Source organism: Heloderma suspectum, chromosome 11 (assembly GCF_057233095.1).
Source record: "Heloderma suspectum isolate Gila_16-S chromosome 11, 16-S_ref, whole genome shotgun sequence".
Lineage (NCBI taxonomy): Eukaryota > Metazoa > Chordata > Lepidosauria > Squamata > Helodermatidae > Heloderma > Heloderma suspectum.
Window position 1 is genome coordinate 22086341 of NC_139468.1, and position 20119 is coordinate 22106459.

The 20119-nt window shown below is 46.8% G+C and overlaps 1 protein-coding gene across 4 annotated transcripts in view; it reads right to left on the reverse strand.

Moving 5' to 3' along the window:
• The window catches only part of SHC4 (SHC adaptor protein 4), an 80773-nt gene that overhangs the window by 4210 nt on the left and 56444 nt on the right, over positions 1–20119 (reverse strand). For 3 of the 4 annotated variants that reach the window (XM_084817129.1, XM_084817132.1, XM_084817131.1), the window contains exons 8-11: positions 13376–13441; positions 12765–12942; positions 10194–10254; positions 6037–6216 (exon numbers count right to left, since the gene is read on the reverse strand). In XM_084817129.1, coding sequence (XP_084673255.1) covers positions 6037–6216; positions 10194–10254; positions 12765–12942; positions 13376–13441 — 485 coding nt within the window. The remainder of the gene's footprint in view (positions 1–6036; positions 6217–10193; positions 10255–12764; positions 12943–13375; positions 13442–20119) is intronic. The other variant, XM_084817130.1, reaches the window with a different exon arrangement.

Here is a 20119-nt window from a genome sequence, read left to right on the forward strand (position 1 = left end):
CCCACACAGACATCCTACTCCTCAATTTTTATTTAAAAATAGTTACTTTAAGTTTTCTTACTGGCAGCTATGTTTGCTTCAAAGTGAAGTGGGAGTTTTAGCTGTTGCCATCTTAGAGTGCAAACCTCGTGTTTGTGGGTTCCTGGTCTACAGCTGTTTGGCCACCACGTGAACGGAATGCTGGACTAGATGGACCCTTGGTCTGATCCAGCAGGGCTCTTCTTATGTTCTTACGTTTAGACAGAAAAAGTCCTACAACTCCTAGCATGGCTGGCTGGGGAATGCCGGGAGTTGTAGGGCGTTTTTCTGTCTAAACATGCATAGGATTGCACCCTTAATTTTCCATGAATGCCTCTAGACAGGTTACTTGTCCTTTATGCCTAGCCACGCCCAGCCATTTTATGGTTGTGTCCAGCACGGTTTCTTAAATCTCCAAGTGTGCCCATGGGCCTAAAAGGTTGCCTATCCCCGCAGTACAAACATGATCTAAAATCCGGGCTGAGTTAACGTCAGTCTTGCTTGTTTCTTTTAATTATTATTAACTACAGTCTCCATAATTCAGTGATGTATTTCAAATTTACAAAGCAGAGAGAATTTTCGTTATTGGACAAATTAAAAAAAATATAATTATTACTTAGGACCCTTTAGTAGTGAAGGCATCACTTGTCTGTGTTAAGGAGTGCATGCTTGAGTCAGGACAGGGTACACCTAGTCCACCACGCTTTGTAAAACTGCCATCAGTTGGCAGTCATAGAATTGGAAGGGATCTTGGAGGTCATCAAATCCAACCCCCTGAAGAATGCAGCTGCAGCATCCCTGACAGACGGCCGTCCAGCCTCTGCTTAAATGCCTCCAGTGAAGGAGAGCCCACCACCTCCTAAGACAGTCTGTTCCGCTGTCAAATAGTTCTTACCGTTAGGATGTTTTTCCTAATTTTTAGCCGAAATTTGCTTCCTTGAAATATAAATATGTTAAATAAATAACCAAATCTATTTTATAAGGAATTTTTGAACTGAATGATGCTGGATTCCTGCCTAAAGACCTTCTTAAGCAATTGTATACAGCTACCAAGTCATGTATAGTGTGTAATTGGAAGTCTCCAAAGCAACTGACTAAAGAGTGGTGGGTTGATAAAATTTGGGAGAGTATGACAGCAATCCTGTGGGCCCTAGACACTGCCTAGGGGCTATAGGATAGTTCAGATTCCTGGATCCGAGGAAGACAGCACTCCGAACTCAGACCCAGGAGTCCGAGCTCCTCTCCCCCTCACAGCCAGTGTGGAGAGAAAGCGACCTCGGAGAGAAGGGAAAGGGGTTCTGTGGGAGGGGAGGGGAGGGGAGGGGATTGGGGAAGTGGGGATACAAGCGATCCCCAGCCTTCTTCCCTCCCCCTCCACAGAGCCCTAGCTAGATGGGCAAAAATGCCCATCTAGCAAAAATGCAGAGTGGGAGAAGCACAGAGGTGCCAATCACCTCCATGGTCCTCCTGCTCTGCATTGGACGCCCATCAGCCTCCAAGTTTGGAGGCTGATGGGCATCTGGATAGGATTGCTCCCTATGACTATGTATAAACTTACTCAGCAAGTCCAGCAAGCAAGGAATCCTACTTTTAAAAAAGATATTATGGCACCATGGTTTCCACTGGTTTCCTATGTTGAAGCTCCTCAAAGTTTCGATCAAATTCCAACCAAAGTTTCGATCAAATTCCAGAGCCAGGGCCTGCAGGAGAAGCCACCACCACCGGGGAAGAGGTGTGCTTGCCGCCGCTGGGCCTGCTGCTGCCGCCGCTGGGCCTGCTGCCACCGCCGCTGCCACCACCACCAGGCCTTCCTTGTGGACTTCTGCCTGGCAGACCGCCAGTCCCTGCAGGACCAGGCCCCCAGGTACCGAGCCAGCTGTGCTGCTCCACCTGCCCCTCCCTGGAGGGGCTACATAAGCTGGCTGGCTGAGGTGGCCTGGGAGAGCCAGGGCCTGCAGGAGAAGCCACCACCACCACCACCACCAGGGAAGAGGCGTGCTTGCCGCCGCTGGGCCTGCTGCCACCGTCGCCGCTACCACCGCCACCAGGCCTTCCCTGTGGACTCCTGCCTGGCATTTTTAAGGGGATTTTAATTGTTTTGTTTGTTTGTTTTATTTTGTTGGGGGGGATTTTGTTGTGTTTTTAGGGGTGGGTAGCCTGCCTGATAGGCGGGAGCGAGGGGGCATGTGTCCACCTGATGGAGGCAGTGGGGGGAGTGTTGGGGGCCAGAACATACCGAGGCTGGGCGGCAGGCGCTGGCGGAGCGCTAGGGGCAGGCCATGCCAGCTAAGGGGAAAAAGGGAGAGATGTGTAGTATCTGTCCCCTGCTCCGGGCCTGTCCAGAGCCAAAGGATGGCTGGGGGAGGCGTGACCCCATCTTCTGGCCTTCGTTTGCTGCTCTGCAATGCCAGGTCTGTTACCCAGAAAACCTCCCTCATCCATGACATGATCCTGGATGAGGGTGCAGACCTGGCATGTATTACGGAGACCTGGCTGGCCAAGGCTGCTGCTCCAACCCTTGCAGCCATGTGTCCAGCTGGATTTTCGTATGCACAGCAGCCGAGGGCTGGGGATCGGGGAGGGGGAGTGGCTGTTATCTACCGAGAGTCCTTGGTCTTCACCAGACCCCCTCTCCGGGAGACCAAGGTTGTTGAGTGCATGTACTGGAGGTTGGGCCCGAAGGGCAGTCTGGGGATTCTGCTCATGTACCGTCCACCCCGCTGCACGACTGACTCCCTGGCCGAGGTGCTTGAGGTGGTCTCTGATGTGCGTGTACAGTCCCCTCACTTACTGGTGTTGGGGGACTTCAACATACATTCGGAGGCCATCCTCACAGGAGCACCTCAGGACTTCATGGAGACCATGGCCTCCTGGGAGCTGCACCATATTCTAACTGGGCCCACCCATGTAGCCGGTCATGCACTAGACCTTGTGTTTGTTTCTAGAGAAGCGGGGAGTGATCTGGAAGTCGGGGGTATATCCACCACCCCCTTGTCATGGTCAGATCACTATCTGGTGATGTTGGACTTCTCGGTTCCACAACCCCTCCGCAGGGGTGGAAGACCCATTAAAATGGTCCGCCCCAGGCGTCTTATGGATCCAAATGGATTCCTGAACGCGCTTGGGGATTCTCTGGGGCATGCCAACGGCCACTCGGTCGAGACCCTGGTGGGTGGCTGGAATGCCGCAATTACTGGGGCATTAGATCGGGTGGCTCCGAAATGCCCTCTCCCCCTGAACAGGGCTCGGACTGCACCATGGTTCAATCCGCGGTTACGAGCTCTGAAACAGGAGGTGAGACGGCTAGAGCGCCGGTGGCGGAAGTCTCGCTCCAAAGACGATCAGACACGGGCTAGAGCTATATCTTCAGCCTATCACGTGGTGGTGAAGGCAGCAAAAAAGGAATATTATGCTGCCTCCATCGCGTCTGCAGAGTGCTGCCCCAGGAGGCTGTTCCAAGTGGTCCGGAGCCTGGTTGGTCCTGTGGCTCCGGAACCACTGGAGCATTCTAAGGCCTCCTGTGAGGCTTTGGCAAGGCACTTTGCAGATAAAATTGATCAGATTAGGTGTGTTACTCTGCACACTATGGATACAGTTAGTGAGCAAGAGGCGGCCTGTGGCAAACCGGTTTTGTGGGATCGGTTCCAGCTTCTTCCTCCTGATGAAGTGGACAAGGTGCTTTCATCTGTACGGCCGACCACCTGCTTCCTTGATCCTTGCCCATCTTGGCTCATTATGAGCTGCAGAGAGAGACTGGGTGAGGGGATCAAGGCAGTGGTGAACGCCTCCCTTGAGGAGGGAGTGATGCCATCAGCCCTCAAGGAGGCAGTGATAAGACCGCTCTTAAAGAAGCCCTCCTTGGATCCTCAAGTTCTGAACAACTTTCGCCCAGTCTCAAATCTGCCATTTTTGGGCAAGGTGATTGAGCGGGTGGTGGCGGTGCAGTTGAAGGCACACTTGGAAGAAACTGATTATCTAGACCCATTTCAGTCGGGCTTCAGGCCTGGGCATGGGACAGAAACAGCCTTGGTCGCCTTGGTGGATGATATGAGGAGGGCTCTGGATAGGGGTGAATGCTCCTTCCTTGTTCTCCTCGATCTCTCAGCGGCTTTTGATACCGTTGACCACGGTATCCTCCTGGACCATCTGGAGGGGTTGGGCATTGGAGACACTGTATTGCGGTGGTTCCGGTCCTTCCTCTCCGGCAGGTACCAGAGGGTAGCACTGGGAGAGGAGGTTTTGGACCCGTGGCCACTTACTTGTGGGGTGCCACAGGGTTCCATCCTCTCCCCGATGCTATTTAACATCTATGTGAAGCCACTGGGGGCTATCATCAGGAGGTTTGGGGTGCAGTGTCATCAATATGCGGATGACACGCAGCTCTACCTCTCATTCAAATCTTTACCAAGGTTGGCCATAGAATCCCTGTCCAAATGTCTGGAGACGGTGAGTGGCTGGATGGGGAGGAATAAGCTGAAGCTCAACCCTGACAAGACCGAGTTACTTTTGGTGGGAGACAAGAGGAGGTTGGGGGATGTTGACCTGGTGTTGAATGGGGTACGGCTACCCTTGAAAGACCAGGTCCGCAGCCTGGGGGTCATTTTGGACTCCCAGCTGTCCATGGAGGCTCAGGTGTCAGCTGTGAGCCAGACAGCACTGTATCAACTCCATCTGATACGGCGGCTGCGCCCCTTCCTTCCCGACCATCTGCTCCCATTGGTAGTACATGCCCTGGTCTCCTCTCGTTTAGACTACTGTAATGCGCTCTACGTGGGGTTACCCTTGAAGACGGTTCGGAAGCTGCAGCTGGTACAGAACGCGGCGGCTCGCCTGATTAAAGGGAGCCGCCGGCGAGATCACATCACTCCAGTGCTGAAGGAGTTGCACTGGTTACCAGTTGTTTTCCGGGCCAAATTCAAGGTGTTGGTTTTGACCTTTAAAACCCTATATGGTTCCGGCCCAGCCTATCTTAAGGAGCGCCTCCAGCAACACCAGACAGGCCGCTTAACAAGATCAGCCTCGGATGGCCTTCTCTCTGTCCCATCAGCCAGGACAGCTAGACTGGTGGGGACGAGGGAGAGAGCCTTCTCTGTGGTGGCCCCCACTCTGTGGAACTCCCTCCCTACGGAACTCCGTCATGCCTCCTCTTTAATGAGCTTCCGTCGTGCATTAAAAACGTGGTTGTTCAGGCAGGCATTTGGGGTGGGTTAGGGTATTTAAAAAAAAAAAATTATGGTAAAATTTTATTGTTTTAAATTGTTTTATGGTGGGTTGTACATCGCCCAGAGTGGCTGGGTGACCAGTCAGATGGGCGATTAATAAATTTAATAAATAAATAAAACAAATACAGTTGCCTATATTTTTTTCTGACTAACACACACATACACAGACACACACACAAAATGACATACACTCGCACATTCTTCTTTTATATGTTGTATAAATTGGATTTTTACACTTGCTTTAGGTATTGAGCTTCTACTTGGGTCGTTTTACTGTAGTTTTTCCATAAGCATATTTGTTATAGACTAATAATTATAACTAGTGAATTCCTTTGTTTCTTTTATGATCTGGATTTATCATTATGTATGTTCTTTTTGTTGCCTTTTTTGGTTAACTTTATTCCAAAATAAAATAAAATGTCATGATAAAGAATTGCATTAAATTATAAATAGAAAATATTTGTTTTTATTTGTTATTTGTAATGTAATGTTGGCATCAGACATATGTCTTTACGAATATTGTTCCAAAGTTGTGGTGCCTCCACAGAAAAGGCCCTCTCCTTTACTGATAAATAACTTACCTCCCCCCAGGAAGACATTTAGAGCAGAGCTTGTGTAGAAGATCATTTGGTTAACGGTCCTCTGTTTCCCCTGCCTGTTAATATTATTTCTAAACTTGGCACTGCTTGTCTTGAGACAGCAGGAACAGATGCTTAGTACGGTTCCAAAAACCTTTTACAAGCATTCACATTTCTTTCAAAGCTCCAAGGAATATATTGCAGGGATATGAACGTACTTGAATGATGACCTGGACTTCCACGGGTCTGGAGTGGTGTGAGGCTGCTGGTAGTAGAAAGTGTGGTTTGTAAGTTTTGAGTATTGATATATCGAGGGTCATCAAAAAGGTCCACTTTGCTTGCACTTTTCAGCATTGGAGTATCTTTCTTCGCTGCCTGCACCTGTTCACTACAGTTACCTAAAGTTAATTGCAACAGAAAGATATTTGCTTCATTTTACAAGGAAAAAAAGTACAATGAAATGTAAAACACTGATATTTTCCAAATCTATCTTACCAATACATGAGCAAGAAAATGTGCCCAGCACCATTGCCAAGGAAGGATTTTCAAACCACAAAGTTCTAACCTGATTTCTTTCTCCTGCTATCAGCCATCAGCTCAGGGAAGAGCTCAGGCTCAATCCCTCAGCATCTTTATCTTATGAGCTCAGTGAAACCGTCTGGATCCAGGGTAGCCAGACTTCAGGCTACTTTGTGTGTTTACTAGAACCCTGAGACCCACCAAACAAAGCCAAGTGCAAAAGTAGCAGCTCCAGACTGGAGTCACTTACCTATTGTGCACTATTGACGTGCATATACAAATACAGGAGAAGCACCTGTATTACTAGAAGTACTTATTTGTCTGACATGGTTTCTCTCTGGCAGCTCCTAATAAAGTAAGTGAGCAGTGGCAGCAATTTGGCACCAGGCTTGCAGAGGGCTCTTCAGTGCTCTCTTTCTGTACTGGGGGATATCTCCACCAGCAATTTACTCTGAGCTGGCTGCATGTTGAGGCCATTAGGGATATATGATGTCATGGTCATCCAGCAGCCATCCCAGAGCTTATCAGGGAAAAAAACGGATTTCCTGAGATTGCTTGAAGTCCAATTCTTTTCCTTAAGTTGGGTTCTCTGCGGTATAGTTGTTGTGTACCGCAACCCCTGCATTTACCTCGAGTATGCTAGCTCTGCCCAGGGGTGTGCCTTTCACCATGACCCCAGTCAAGGGGTGTTTCCTGTCCCCTGCATTTCCCAGCACAAACCAATTAGTGTCAACTCAGAAGTAACCCCCATCATGCTCAATGAGGCTTGTCCCCTGAATGCACACATCAGAATTTACAGAGATCCCCCTCATGGAAATAGCAGATTTTAAAGCACTAATTCCCTAAAGATTGTAAAGCACTTTACCAAAGCTGTGATTGTCCACTGTTTGGCTTATTGCCTTTGGAAGTAACTAAATCACACCTTCCTTACAGCGATCCTGTCCACTATCAGGTTAATATGGGAGCTAATTTCCTTGTCCCCCTGTGTTTCCTGTCCCTTCCAAGTGCAAACCAATTAGTGTCTGTTTTTCTTTTTTTTTAAATTTATTTATTGCCCATCTGGCTGGTCACCCAGCCACTCTGGGCGATGTACAGCATACAATAAAACAGTTTAAAGCAATACAATTCTACAATAAAAACATTTTCTAAAATACCCTAACCCACCCCAAATGCCTGCCTGAACAACCATGTTTTTAATGCACGGCGGAAGCTCATTAAAGAGGGGGCATGGCGGAGTTCCCTAGGGAGGGAGTTCCACAGAGTGGGGGTCACCACAGAGAAGGCCCTCTCCCTCGTCCCCACCAGTCTAGCTGTCCTGGCTGATGGGACAGAGAGAAGGCCATCCTTCTCTCTGTCCCATCAGATGAAAGCACCTTGTCCTCTTCATCAGGAGGAAGAAGCTGGAACCGATCCCACAAAACCGGTTTGCCACAGGCCGCCTCTTGCTCACTAACTGTATCCACAGCATGCAGAGTAACACACCTAATCTGATCAATTTTATCTGCAAAGTGCCTTGCCAAGGCCTCACAGGAGGCCTTAGAATGCTCCAGTGGTTCCAGAGCCACAGGACCGACCAGGCTCCGGACCACTTGGAACAGCCTCCTGGGACAGCACTCTGCAGACGTGATAGAGGCAGAATAATATTCCTTTTTTGCTGCCTTCACCGCCACGTGATAGGCTGAAGATACAGCTCTAGCCCGTGTCTGATCATCTTTGGAGCGAGACGTCCGCCACCGGCGCTCTAGCCGTCTCACCTCCTGTTTCAGAGCTCATAACCGCGGATTGAACCATGGTGTAGTCCGAGCCCTGTTCAGGGAGAGAGGGCGTTTCGGAGCTACCTGATCTAATGCCCCAGTGATTACGGCATTCCAGCCACCCACCAGGGTCTCGACCGAGTGGCCATTGGCGTGCCCCAGAGAATCCCCAAGCGCTTTCAGGAATCCATTTGGATCCATAAGACGCCTGGGGCGGACCATTTTAATGGGTCCTCCACCCCTGCGGAGGGGTTGTGGAACCGAGAAGTCCAACGTCACCAGATAGTGATCTGACCATGACAAGGGGGTGGTGGATATACCCCTGACTTCCAGATCACTCCCCGCTTCTCCAGAAACAAACACAAGGTCTAGTGCATGACCAGCTACATGGGTGAGCCCAGTTAGAATATGGTGTAGCTCCCAGAAGGCCATGGTCTCCATGAAGTCCCGAGGTGCTCCTGTGAGGATGGCCTCCGAATGTACGTTGAAGTCCCCCAACACCAATAAGTTAGGGGACTGTACACGCACATCAGAGACCACCTCAAGCACCTTGGCCAGGGAGTCAGTCGTGCAGCGGGGTGGACAGTACACGAGCAGAATCCCCAGACTGCCCTTCGGGCCCAACCTCCAGTACATGCACTCAGCAACCTTGGTCTCCCGGAGAGGGGGTCTGGTGAAGACCAAGGCCTCTCAGTAGATAACAGCCACTCCCCCTCCCTGATCCCCAGCCCTCGGCTGCTGTGCATACGAAAATCCGGCTGGACACATGGCTGCAAGGGTTGGAGCAGCAGCCTCGGCCAGCCAGGTCTCTGTAATACATGCCAGGTCTGCACCCTCATCCAGGATCATGTCATGGATGAGGGAGGTTTTCTGGGTAACAGATCTGGCATTGCAGAGCAGCAAACGAAGGCCAGAAGATGGGGTCACGCCTCCCCCAGCCAACCTTTGGCTCTGGACAGGCCCGGAGCAGGGGACAGATACTACACATCTCTCCTTTGTTCCCCTTACCTGGCATGGCCTGCCCCTAGCGCTCCACCAGCGCCTGCCACCCAGCCTCAGTATGTTCTGGCCCCCAACACTCCCCCCACTGCCTCCATCAGGTGGACACATGCCCCCTCGCTCCTGCCTATCAGGCAGGCTTCCCACCCCTAAAAACACAACAAAATCCATCAGAAAAAACAACAACAACAACAAACAATTAAAAAAAACAATTAAAAATCCCCTTAAAAATAATGCCAGGCAGGAGTCCACCGGGAAGGCCTGGTGGTGGTGGTGGTGGTGGCAGCGGGGGCAGCAGGCCCAGCAGCAGCAGGCACGCCTCTTCCCCGGTGGTGGTGGTGGCTTCTCCTGCAGGCCCTGGCTCTCTACTCAGAAATGTCTACTCAGAAATAACTCCCATTGTGCTCAATAAGGTTTGTTCCCGAAATGCACTCCCAGCATTACTGTGATTCCCATGAATCGAAATAATGCATTTAGAAGCCTTAATGTCAATGCTTCAGTTGATCGCAGCAGAGCAGGAAGCACACTGTGTCCTTATGATTGTTGTTTTAAGAAAGTAACTAATGCTGGGGGAGAGAAAGACTGATTGTTCCCAGCTTCGCAGCTTCAAAGCAGAGAGAACACTGAGTTCCTGCACTGATTGTTGTTTTAAGAAAGAAAGTACTGTGGGGTGGAGGGAGAAGGAGAGTGATTTTTGATACAGGGAGAAGATTTTATTGAAGGAGAATGGGTGGAGGGGAGCCTGGAGGGGGGGAAGCCTCTCTTATTGGTTGAGCAGCCCCTGCCAGTCAGATGATGATGTTTACTCCAACTCTCCCACCCACTCAGCCACCCTACCCGGATGTATGTGATGTGAAGCGACTTAGAATGGGGCGATGCATTTGGTCATGGAGCCCTGCCCAGACTGAAACCAGCTCCTTGAAAAATGTGGGTAAGCCACTCCTTCCTTCCTTCTTCCGTTGTTGTGGAGACATGGTCCCAGATACCAGTACAGGAGAGGAGAGGCCGGTTTGATTACAGGCAGAATGGGGCTTGATTCTACATATTCCTTCATCAAGAAGGCAAGATGTGACTTAGCTCTTAGGAAGACACAGGTGACCTACCTGCTGTCTTGTATTCTTCTGGGCAGTTTTCATAAATATTCATGGATTTGGGGCTCTCGGTCTGAAAGAAGCCGAAATTAACCACAGTTAATTGCTAATAATCAGCCAGATCAAATCCTATGAAGCTCATTTGGATCAAAATGTTCTGCGTAAAAATAAATATCTGGATTGAATGGAATCGTTTAACAAATTACTTGTCACCTATCCTCAGAACTGTGTTTAAGGCGAAACCTCAAATTATGAACCAAAGCCAGCCAAATTCAGCAGCCAGAACTGTACAACAATAAAGTTTTACATATGTCTGCTTATTGGGCATAATTATTTACTCCTTTCGGCTCTTTTCCCCCCAACTATAAAGCTGATAGAGGGACCATTGCACAAGTTGGGGAAGTAGAATGTCTGGATGCAAATGTCTTTTTCTCAGTTGCATACTGTACAAAAGTAACTCTGCAACTGTGTCCACTTTTGGCTCTAGCACTGCCCACTACTGGAATGCCCACTGCGGGAGGATGTTGTTGCGCTCATGTCCTGCTTGTGGGTTTCCCATGGGCATCTAGTTGGCCACTGCGTGAACAGAATGCTGGACTAGATGGACCCTTGGTCTGATCCAGCATGGCTCTTCTTATGTTCTTAATGCAGACCATGAGCAGATAATGCGGACCTCAATAGGAAGAAGATTCCCAACCCCTGTAATAGGGGGAATAACGTTTTTGACCAGGATCAGTTCACTGGATCATGCAACTCGTTAACTGTTCTAGTCGCGGTGGCTACCAATGCGTTTCCAGGCTCAATTTAAGGCTTTGGTTATTAGCTTTAGGTTGCAATTCTATATACATCTATGGGGGAGTAGGCCCCATTCATCTTAATGGGTCTTACTTGTGAGAATGTAGGCACAGAATTGCACTGTTACAGCCTGAAACAGTTTGGGTCTAGGATACTTAAAAGACTGTCTCCTCCTATATGAACATGCCCCTCCTTTATTTTATTATTTATGTTATTTTCAGTACTTCAACCTCCCCATAACCAGAGGTTCCCTGCGTGGCTTATGTGCAGTCGAGCCCAGTAAAAATGCAAATGCAACACAGAAACAACTAACAGTAAATCCAAATTGATAAAGTCAATCCATAAAACCATCACAACAAGGAAGATTTTTGTTTTGTTTAGGAAGACAACTTAGCCTGCAATCCTATTCAGGAAGCAACACTTACAATTTCAAACTTCCAAAACTTTCAGCACCATTGAAAGCTTTTAGAAATCTATAAACATCTCTAAAAATCCCTTTTAAAAAATTTAAACACCTGGGACAATTTCTTTTTTGCTCCCCAAAGAGTACAAAGTAGGCACTTAAGATCAGCAGAGATTATCCATTTTATTTGTTATTATTAATTATTATTAATTATTATTATTTTAATAAATTTGTGTTGTTAATGCTGTTATTACTTACCGCGGAAACACAAGGGAGAGCGTAAGGGCTGACCCTACTATTAGGCAGAGTGAGCCAGTTGCATCAAATGACAAATGCTGCGTGGTGTGGAGGGGGCGGCAGCAGCCCCCTCGCCACTACCCTCTGTTGTAGGACAGAGCTGATGTTCCAGGCAATATGCCCTGCACGCCCTAAGCTAGCCTGCTGCCTTTAAGTGGGATGAACTATGCTGCCTTATCACCAGTCTTGTTGGTAGAATGGATTTGTGTGTCATTTTGTCCTTCACTTCCTGCAGCAAAATTTCTCTTGGGCCAGTCCAGGGGGGGGGGGGCACCCAGACTGTGGAATTCTCTGTCCCGAGAGAATTTGTTGTTGTGAGGATAAAATGGAGGAGGAGGATTATGTACGCCACCTTGAGTTCCTTGGAGGAAAAAAGGCGGCATATAAATGTAATAAATAAATAAATAAATAAATAAATTTGGTGCTTTCTTTAACTACTTTTTGAAGCCTCTTGAAGGTATATTTGTTCTGGTAGGTTTTTCTGAATTTATGTATCTAATGTGGTTTTATCTGCTGCATTCTGCCTGCCCCGCTTGCTTTTATTTGAATTTTATTTGAATTATGTATTTTTTTTTAACATTTTATACTGTTATTCTGATTTTGTTAGCCCCAGCCTGAATTTGACCAAATCAATCAATCAACTTAAATTTCAAGGATGTAAGACTGGTGTCTTGTATCACTGGAATGTGAACACGATCTTATTGCCTGACTTCTCCAACTATATAGTTCAGTACCGGTAAGAGCAGCTTGGCATAGATCTCCAAGCACAGGCAACTGCAATGGATTGTAAAATGCTGCATGGGCGTCAGGAAGCCACCACAGGGGCCCTCACATGATACAACTGTGCCACTCACGGAGTTGGTAGGTATCAGATGTTTCTCCTATGTTTATTCTAAATCAGCTTCCTTCTAATTTCCATTTATTAGTTCTAGTCCTGCCATCTGGAGCAATAGGAAACATGTCTGCTCTATCCATTCGTCAGGCTGTTCATTTTAGTTATTTCAGGAGCTATGGAAATTCCTCCAAATATAAGCAAGGTTCAGTGGCAAGTCACATTGCTAAGTTACATCAATAATAAACATACTTACAGGACAGTACTGCTGTTCGTAGTGCATGGGACAGTTAGTTCTTTGTTCTGTGAGTACTTTCAGTCTGTTATCTAATAGGCCACCTGTAGGAGGTTCTTTCCCTGGAATTTCGTTGTAGTATTCATGATCCTCTTTATCCTGAATATTCCATGTGGATCCACCAAGATTCACCACTTCTCTGTACAAAAGTAACCAACATATGAAATGCGCACCTTTTACATTTGTCACAAGGAATGAGCTACACTACTTTCCAACACGACATTAACTACAATCAATCAATCAATCAATCAAGTTATTATTTGTACTCTCCACTATTCGGCTTGAAGAGCACTTAGAATGGCTTCACAACAGGAAAAAAATACAAAAATCAAATACATATTAAAAAAAAAAAACAGGTTAAAAATCATTGCAATAATTAAACGAAAAGTGCCGATCGAAAACAAGGAAGCCAGGCAGCAATAAAATTAAACATTAAAAGGCTGTCAAAAAGGACAAGCTTTTAACTGATGATGAAAAGAAATCAAAGAGAGGGCCTGATGGATCTCCACGGAAAGGAATTCCAGACCTGTGGCACCACCACCAAAAAGGCCTTGCCCTTTGTGCTCACTCACCTAACAGTCCGAGAGGATGGCACAGAGAGCAAAGCTTTCGAGGTTGATCTTAAAGCTTGGGAAGGTCTGTATGGGAATTTAAATGAGAGTTTAGCTGTTCAGAGTAGGACAGAACGCCAGCAATGTGAATAAAATGCTTCCATGATGTCTGGAATTCTGCAATTAACTAGAGAATTTTTGAAATCTCAGATTCAAGCTCCTGGAGCTCATACATGCAAGAGATTATTTCAGTCTTTCAAACCAGCGGCCCATGGAGGCCTCTAATAGGTGGGAACTGAACCTGTCATGCCTGTTTCCCATTATGCTGGTCATTCCCACTGAACTAATCAGCGGTCATACTGACATCTCCTTTGACTTGGCTGTGGTAGCATTCCTTGTAGAACTTGATTTGATCCTAACCAACAGAGATGACCTGGTGGGTAAAGTAGCACTTACAGGAACTCTGGGGGAAAGCAACCACGTTATACTTGAGTTCATGGTTCTAAAGGAAGCAAAAGCCGAGTGTAGCCAAACACGTACCCTAGATTTTAGGAAAGCTGATTTTAATAAACTCAGAACAATGGTAAGTAAGGTCCCATGGCAAGCGACTCTAATGAGAAAAGCAGTCCAAGATGGGTGGTAGTTTTTAAAAAAGGAAATTCTCAAGGCACAATTACAAACCATTCCAACAAGAAGAAAAGGTGGAAGACAACAGAAGAAGCCAATGTGGTTTCACAAAAAGCTTAGAGATGACCTGAAAACAAAAAAGAGCACACATCGGAAGTGGAAGGAAGGCCAAGCAACAAAGGAAGAGTACAGGCAGGTAGCACAGAATTGCAAGGATGGCAACAGGAAAGCTAAAGCTGAGAATGAGCTGCAGTTAGCGAGGGATGCTAAAAGCAACAAAAAAGCTTTCTTCAGCTATGTGCATAGTAAAAGACAGAGGAAAGAAATGGTGGTTCAGCTATTAAATAAGGATGGCAAAATGATAACAGATGACAAAGAAAAGGCAGAAGTGCTCAATTCCTACTTTGGCTCAGTCTTCTCTCAAAAGAGGGTCTATGATCCCCCTGGCAAAGGCGAAGTACAGGCTGAAGGGGCAGGATTGCAGCTTGAGATCAATAGGCATATGGTCAAGGAACACCTAATTGCTTTGAATGAGTTCAAATCTCCAGGGCCAGATTAACTGCACCCTAGAGTAATAAAGGAACTGGCAGAAGAACTCTCAGAACCACTGTCTATTCTCTTTGAGCAATCATGGAGGACGGGTGAAGTGCCAGATGACTGGAGGAGGGCTAATGTTGTCCCTATCTTCAAAAAGGGTAAAAAGGAGGAACCTGGGAACTACAGACCTGTCAGTGTGACATCAATCCTTGGGAAAATTCTGGAGCAGATTATAAAGCAATCCATCTGTAAGCACCTTGAGAACAATGCAGTGATTACTCGAAGCCAACATGGATTTGTCCTGCCAGACAAATCTGACCTCATTTTTTGATCAAGTAACCTCCCTTGTGGACTGTGGGAATGCTGTGGACATAATATACCTCGACTTCAGCAAAGCTTTTGACAAAGTGCCCCATGATATCCTGATGAGCAAACTAGCTCAAAGTAGGCTAGATGAAACAACAATCAGGTGGATCCACAGTTGGCTACAGAATCGGACTCAAACAGTGCTTATCAATGGGATCTCCTCAAACTGGGGAGAGGTAACGAGCGGGGTACCGCAGGGCTCATTCCTGGGCCCAGTGCTTTTCAACATTTGTATTAATGACTTGGAGGAGGAGGTGCAGGGAATGCTGATCAAATTTGCAGATGACACAAAATTGGGCGGGATAGCTAATACTTTGGAAGACAGAAACAAAATTCAAAGTGATCTTGATAGACTGGAGCACTGGGCAGAAAACAACAGAATGACATTTAATAGAGATAAATGCCAAGTTCTGTACCTAGAAAAAAGAAACCAAATGCACAGTTACAAGATGGGGGATACGTGGCTCAACAACACTACAAGCGAGAAGGATCTTGGAATTGTTGTATATCACAAGCTGAATTTGAGCCAACAATGTGATATGGCTGCAAAAAAGGCAAATGCTATTTTGGGCTGCATTAATAGAAGCATAGCTTCCAAATACTGGGAAGTACTAGTTCCCCTCTACTCAGCACTGGTTAGGCCTCATCTGGAGTACTGTGTCCAGTTCTGGGCACCGCACTTTAAGAAGGATGCAGACAAGCTGTAGAGGGTTCAGAGGAGGGCAACAGGGATGATCAGGGAACTGGAAACAAAGCCCTATGAAGAGAGACTGAAAGAAGTGGGCATGTTTAGCCTGGAGAAGAGAAGACTGAGGGGAGATATGATAGCGCTCTTCAAGTACTTGAAGGTTGTCACAGAGAGGAAGGCCAGGATCTCTTCTCGATCATCCCAGAGTGCAGGACATGGAATCATGGGCTCAAGTTACAGGAAGGCAGATTCAGACTGAACATCAGGAAAAACTTCCTGACTGTTAGAGCAATACGACAATGGAACCAATTACCTAGGGAGGCGGTGGGCTCTCCCACACTGGAGGCATTCAAGATGAGGCTGGACAGCCATGTGTCAGGGATGCCCTGACTTGGATTCCTGCATTGAGCAGGGGGTTGGACTCGATGGTCTTGTAGGCCCCTTCCAACCCTACTATTCTATGATTCTATGAACTAACTTCCTTCCAAAATGCTTCTTCCCTCACACAGGCACATCTTGTGCACATTGCTATGAACACTCCCTATGTGCAAGCCTTGAGCCTGCAGGAAGACTCATTGCCTTCTTCTGGGGGAGGGGGGCTGTGGTCTATCAGTTCTACTTGGAGGCCTCTTACGCGCTGGGCTATCGACTGGGTTGGCTGTTGTGTTTGCAGTGGCACTCCTTCCTTCCCTGTCTGGCCCCGCATCATGGTCCAGGACCCTGAACCCTCATGCTCAGAGGATCTGGATCTTTCATCCTCGGAAGAAGAGGCTCCTAAGTTAACTGCACAGAGAGAGGACTCTGTTATAGAAAGGCACCATGGGCTTCCACTTCTTCAAAATGACCCTAGAGAGCTGCCACTGCATCCAAAGGAGGTTCTATTGTCATCTGTAGACTCTGATGACTCCAGCCATGAAGACACCAGCATGCGGCAGCCAGCCCACGTCATCGCAGTCTGAGGCTGCTAAAACAGACCAGGCCCCTTTAAGAGAAAAGGCCTTAGTGTGGAGGCAGGGCTAACCAGCCTAAAGGAAGCCATCCCCCTACTTAAGGCTTGTTTACAATTTGCTGCTTATGGGAGCAGGGTGCAGACAAGTCTGTCTGGTTTCTAATCCCACTACCACTCAGAGCTGTCGATGGTACTGCTCTAGTCTTGTTCTTAAAACCTGGCCTTGCTGAAAAATCTAAACCATAGGTGAACCCTGAATGAAACCCAGGCCTCACCTGTACCTAAACAAAGCTAAGCAGCCACAGCAGAAGCAGAGCATCCTGCCAAAAGAACTGTTTGCAGGCTGCTGCTGCGGGACTTGACTCCCTGTGTTTGGGGAGTCTTGGAGCTTGTGACTAAGAGTCAGCTGATGGCCCCCTAATCAGGAGCCATGGAGGCCTCTGACAATGCTGCAGCTGTGTGCTTTTCCAGGGGAGCATCCTGTGTGTAATGTGAGTGGGAGGAGATATGGGATGGGTTCAGTGACATCATCATGCAACGATTGGTGCTTTCCTTGCATGGGTACTGTGGGGGCAGTGTCCGCGTGCAACTTTGCGATTAGTGCCAATGGAACTGCCAGGGACGCTGCAGGAGTGGCTGTCGTAACATTGCTATGTTATCTTTTCCTTCTACTGGTATTGTTTTGCTTTTTACTGGGGGTGCTTCTGGAAGGAGGGCTCCTCCTAGCACTACAAATCAAAAGGCATTGTGCAGCTGTTTTGTCTTTTCTTTGTTAACTGAGTTTTTCTGATAAGAAAAAAAAAGATTGAAGAAGCGGTGGGAAAACACAGGAGGGTTAGAAATGGAAGGCAACCTTGTCTGGACCTTGGAAGGCAACCTTGTCTCATAAAATTCTATATTTGAGGCAAGGTGATTGCAGGATAGAAATCCTCATCTGGAAGCGCTCCTTGTTGCTGCAGGCACACACTATCACAACGGCATTATGCTGGCTTAATGCCAGTTTAGCCCTGACATAGTGGCCAGTGATGAGGTTAGCCTACCCTTGCACAGAACTAGAGAGCTGCCAGAAATAGAGGTGTTCCTGAGAAATAATTACACGCGGTCTGAAAATTGATTTATCTCCTGCCTTTCCTAAATGGCACCCCTGTACATTAAATGAGCCATTGACTGAAATATGTCACTCTAATAAGAGAGAGCCTATACTTTGCTCATTAGTGCATTCATAGGAAAGGAACCAGCCCAGTTTCTTTTGACCTCTTATGCTCACTGCATAGATCTATGTGGGATGATCTGTAAAAGAAATCTAACGGTTCACACGCTAGGTATAGCGATCAGAGAGAAATGGAAATAAAACATGACTCTAAAAGCAAGGGCAGTTTTAGATGTTCTCTGAACCATGCAGGACCTGCTTACCCATGATGAAGCTGGGAGAACATCTAAACAGTATCTTCTACACCACCCTTCCCCAACCTGGTGCCCTCCTATAGATGGTTTGGACTATAGCTCCCACAGTTCCTGACCAGTGGCCATGCTGGCGGGGGCTGATTGGAGTTGAAATCCAAATCATCTGAGGGCACCAGGTGGGAAAAGGCTGTTCTACACACTGGGTTCCCAAACTAACAATACAGTAAACTATGCTTAATTCCTAAAAAGAGAGATAGGAGGGACCCATATCCTCTGTTCTGGAACCCCTGGTTCCTGTTCCTGGATAAGTAAGGGTTAGTGTTGATTTTTCTGCACATGCTCACAGATACTCTAATATTCATCCAGTATCCCAATTTCAGGGGTATGCTATTGAGCATTGGCTCAAATTACACCTTGAGTCCAGTCTTTCTCCACTATGTGTGGTGGTTTGTTGCAGCCTGAACTACGGCAAAGTATTAATGGATTCCACTCGCAATGAGTAAATCTGGTTGCACGCTTGCGTTTGGGTCCCCACCTTGCTGTATTTCTTCTATGTAAAACTAACTCATCATGAATCGTGCTTTTTAATTTGTAACAAGAACATAATTTGATAATAGGCCAGGAACAGGAAATAGATACAGATCAAATAGTCTGGTTAGGGGGATATTACCCCAAAATTTAATTATGTGATTCACAGTAGCTGGAGAACGGGCAATGCATTTCCACATCAGTAAATGAAAGATATTTTCCATCTGTTCACTTCCATGTACAGAGCAATCAACATATGAATATATGCCATACTGAGACAGACCATTGATCCAACTAGTGCAATATTAACTACTATAACTGGCATCAGCTCTGCAGGTTGAGATCCTTCACAGTATTGCTATCAGAAATCCTTTTAACAGGAGAGTGGGGGCTTGAACCTAAGCTAAGCTTGGGCATTACTACTAAGCTGCTTTCTCATAATGCTCCTCTACACATTTTTCACTATGTTTTCCTTGGAGAATTGTGGGCCTTTTTAGCTATGGCAAACCTAGACAGCATAGTAAGAAGCAGAGACATCACCTTGCCGACAAAGGTCTGTATAATCAAAGCTATGGTTTTCCCAGTAGCAACGTATGGCTGTGAGAGCTGGACTGTAAGGAAGGCTGAGTGCCGAAGAATTGATGCCTTCGAACTGTGGTGCTGGAGAAGACTCTTACGAGTCCCCTGGACTGCAAGGAGGTCAAATCAGTCAATCCTAAAGGAAATCAACCCTGGCTGCTCATTGGAAGGACAGATACTGAAGCTGAAGCTCAAATATTTTGGCCACCTAATGCAAAGAGAAAACTCCCTGGAAAAGACCCTGATGCTGGGAAAGATTGAAGGCAAAAGGAGAAGGGGACGGCAGAGGATGAGATGGCTAGATAGCATCACTGATGCAATGAATATGAACTTGAGCACGCTCCAGGGGAGAGCGGAGGACAGGAAGGCCTGGTGTGCTGTGGTCCATGGGGTCACGAAGAGTCGGACACGACTGAACGACTGAACAACAACTTTTAGGATTGCTATTCAAGTAAGGAAATGTTAATCAACTGTCTAAGTTTAAGGATGCAATCCTATACCCACTTAGCTCAGAGTGAGCTCCATTGAACTCAAAGGGACTTACATCTGAGTAGAGGTATATAGAATTGTTTTGTTTGTCAGTGGATTAATTGAACAATCTATTTAGGTTGCCTAAATGCATGTATGGGTAAAAAACAGTATTTCTGAATTTATTTATTCATGTAATAGATTTCTAGCTCTCTTTTCAGGGTAAAACTTGCACAAACTGGATTACAACATACTTTAAAATACAAAATAAATAATCAAACCCTGAATCATTAAAATAACAAGGAAAGGAGCAGATAAAACCGCAGACAAAAGCACAGTGTACTAAAATTAACCACATTCACACTGGAATAGGTCTTTAAAATCTTCCTAAAGGCCAGCAAAGAGGCCTTCCAAAGAGGCCAGCAAAATGCATATGCACTTTCTAGGGGAGGGCATTCAAAAGATGTGGGCCACCACAGAAAGGGCCTTGTCCCTGGTACTCACTAATCTAAAGACTAAATCACTCATCACTGGCAGACCAGAGAGGAGGGCCTCAGATTATGATTTTAGGAGCACAATCCTATCAGTTGCACCTTGCTGCTCAGAAGCCCCTGAACTC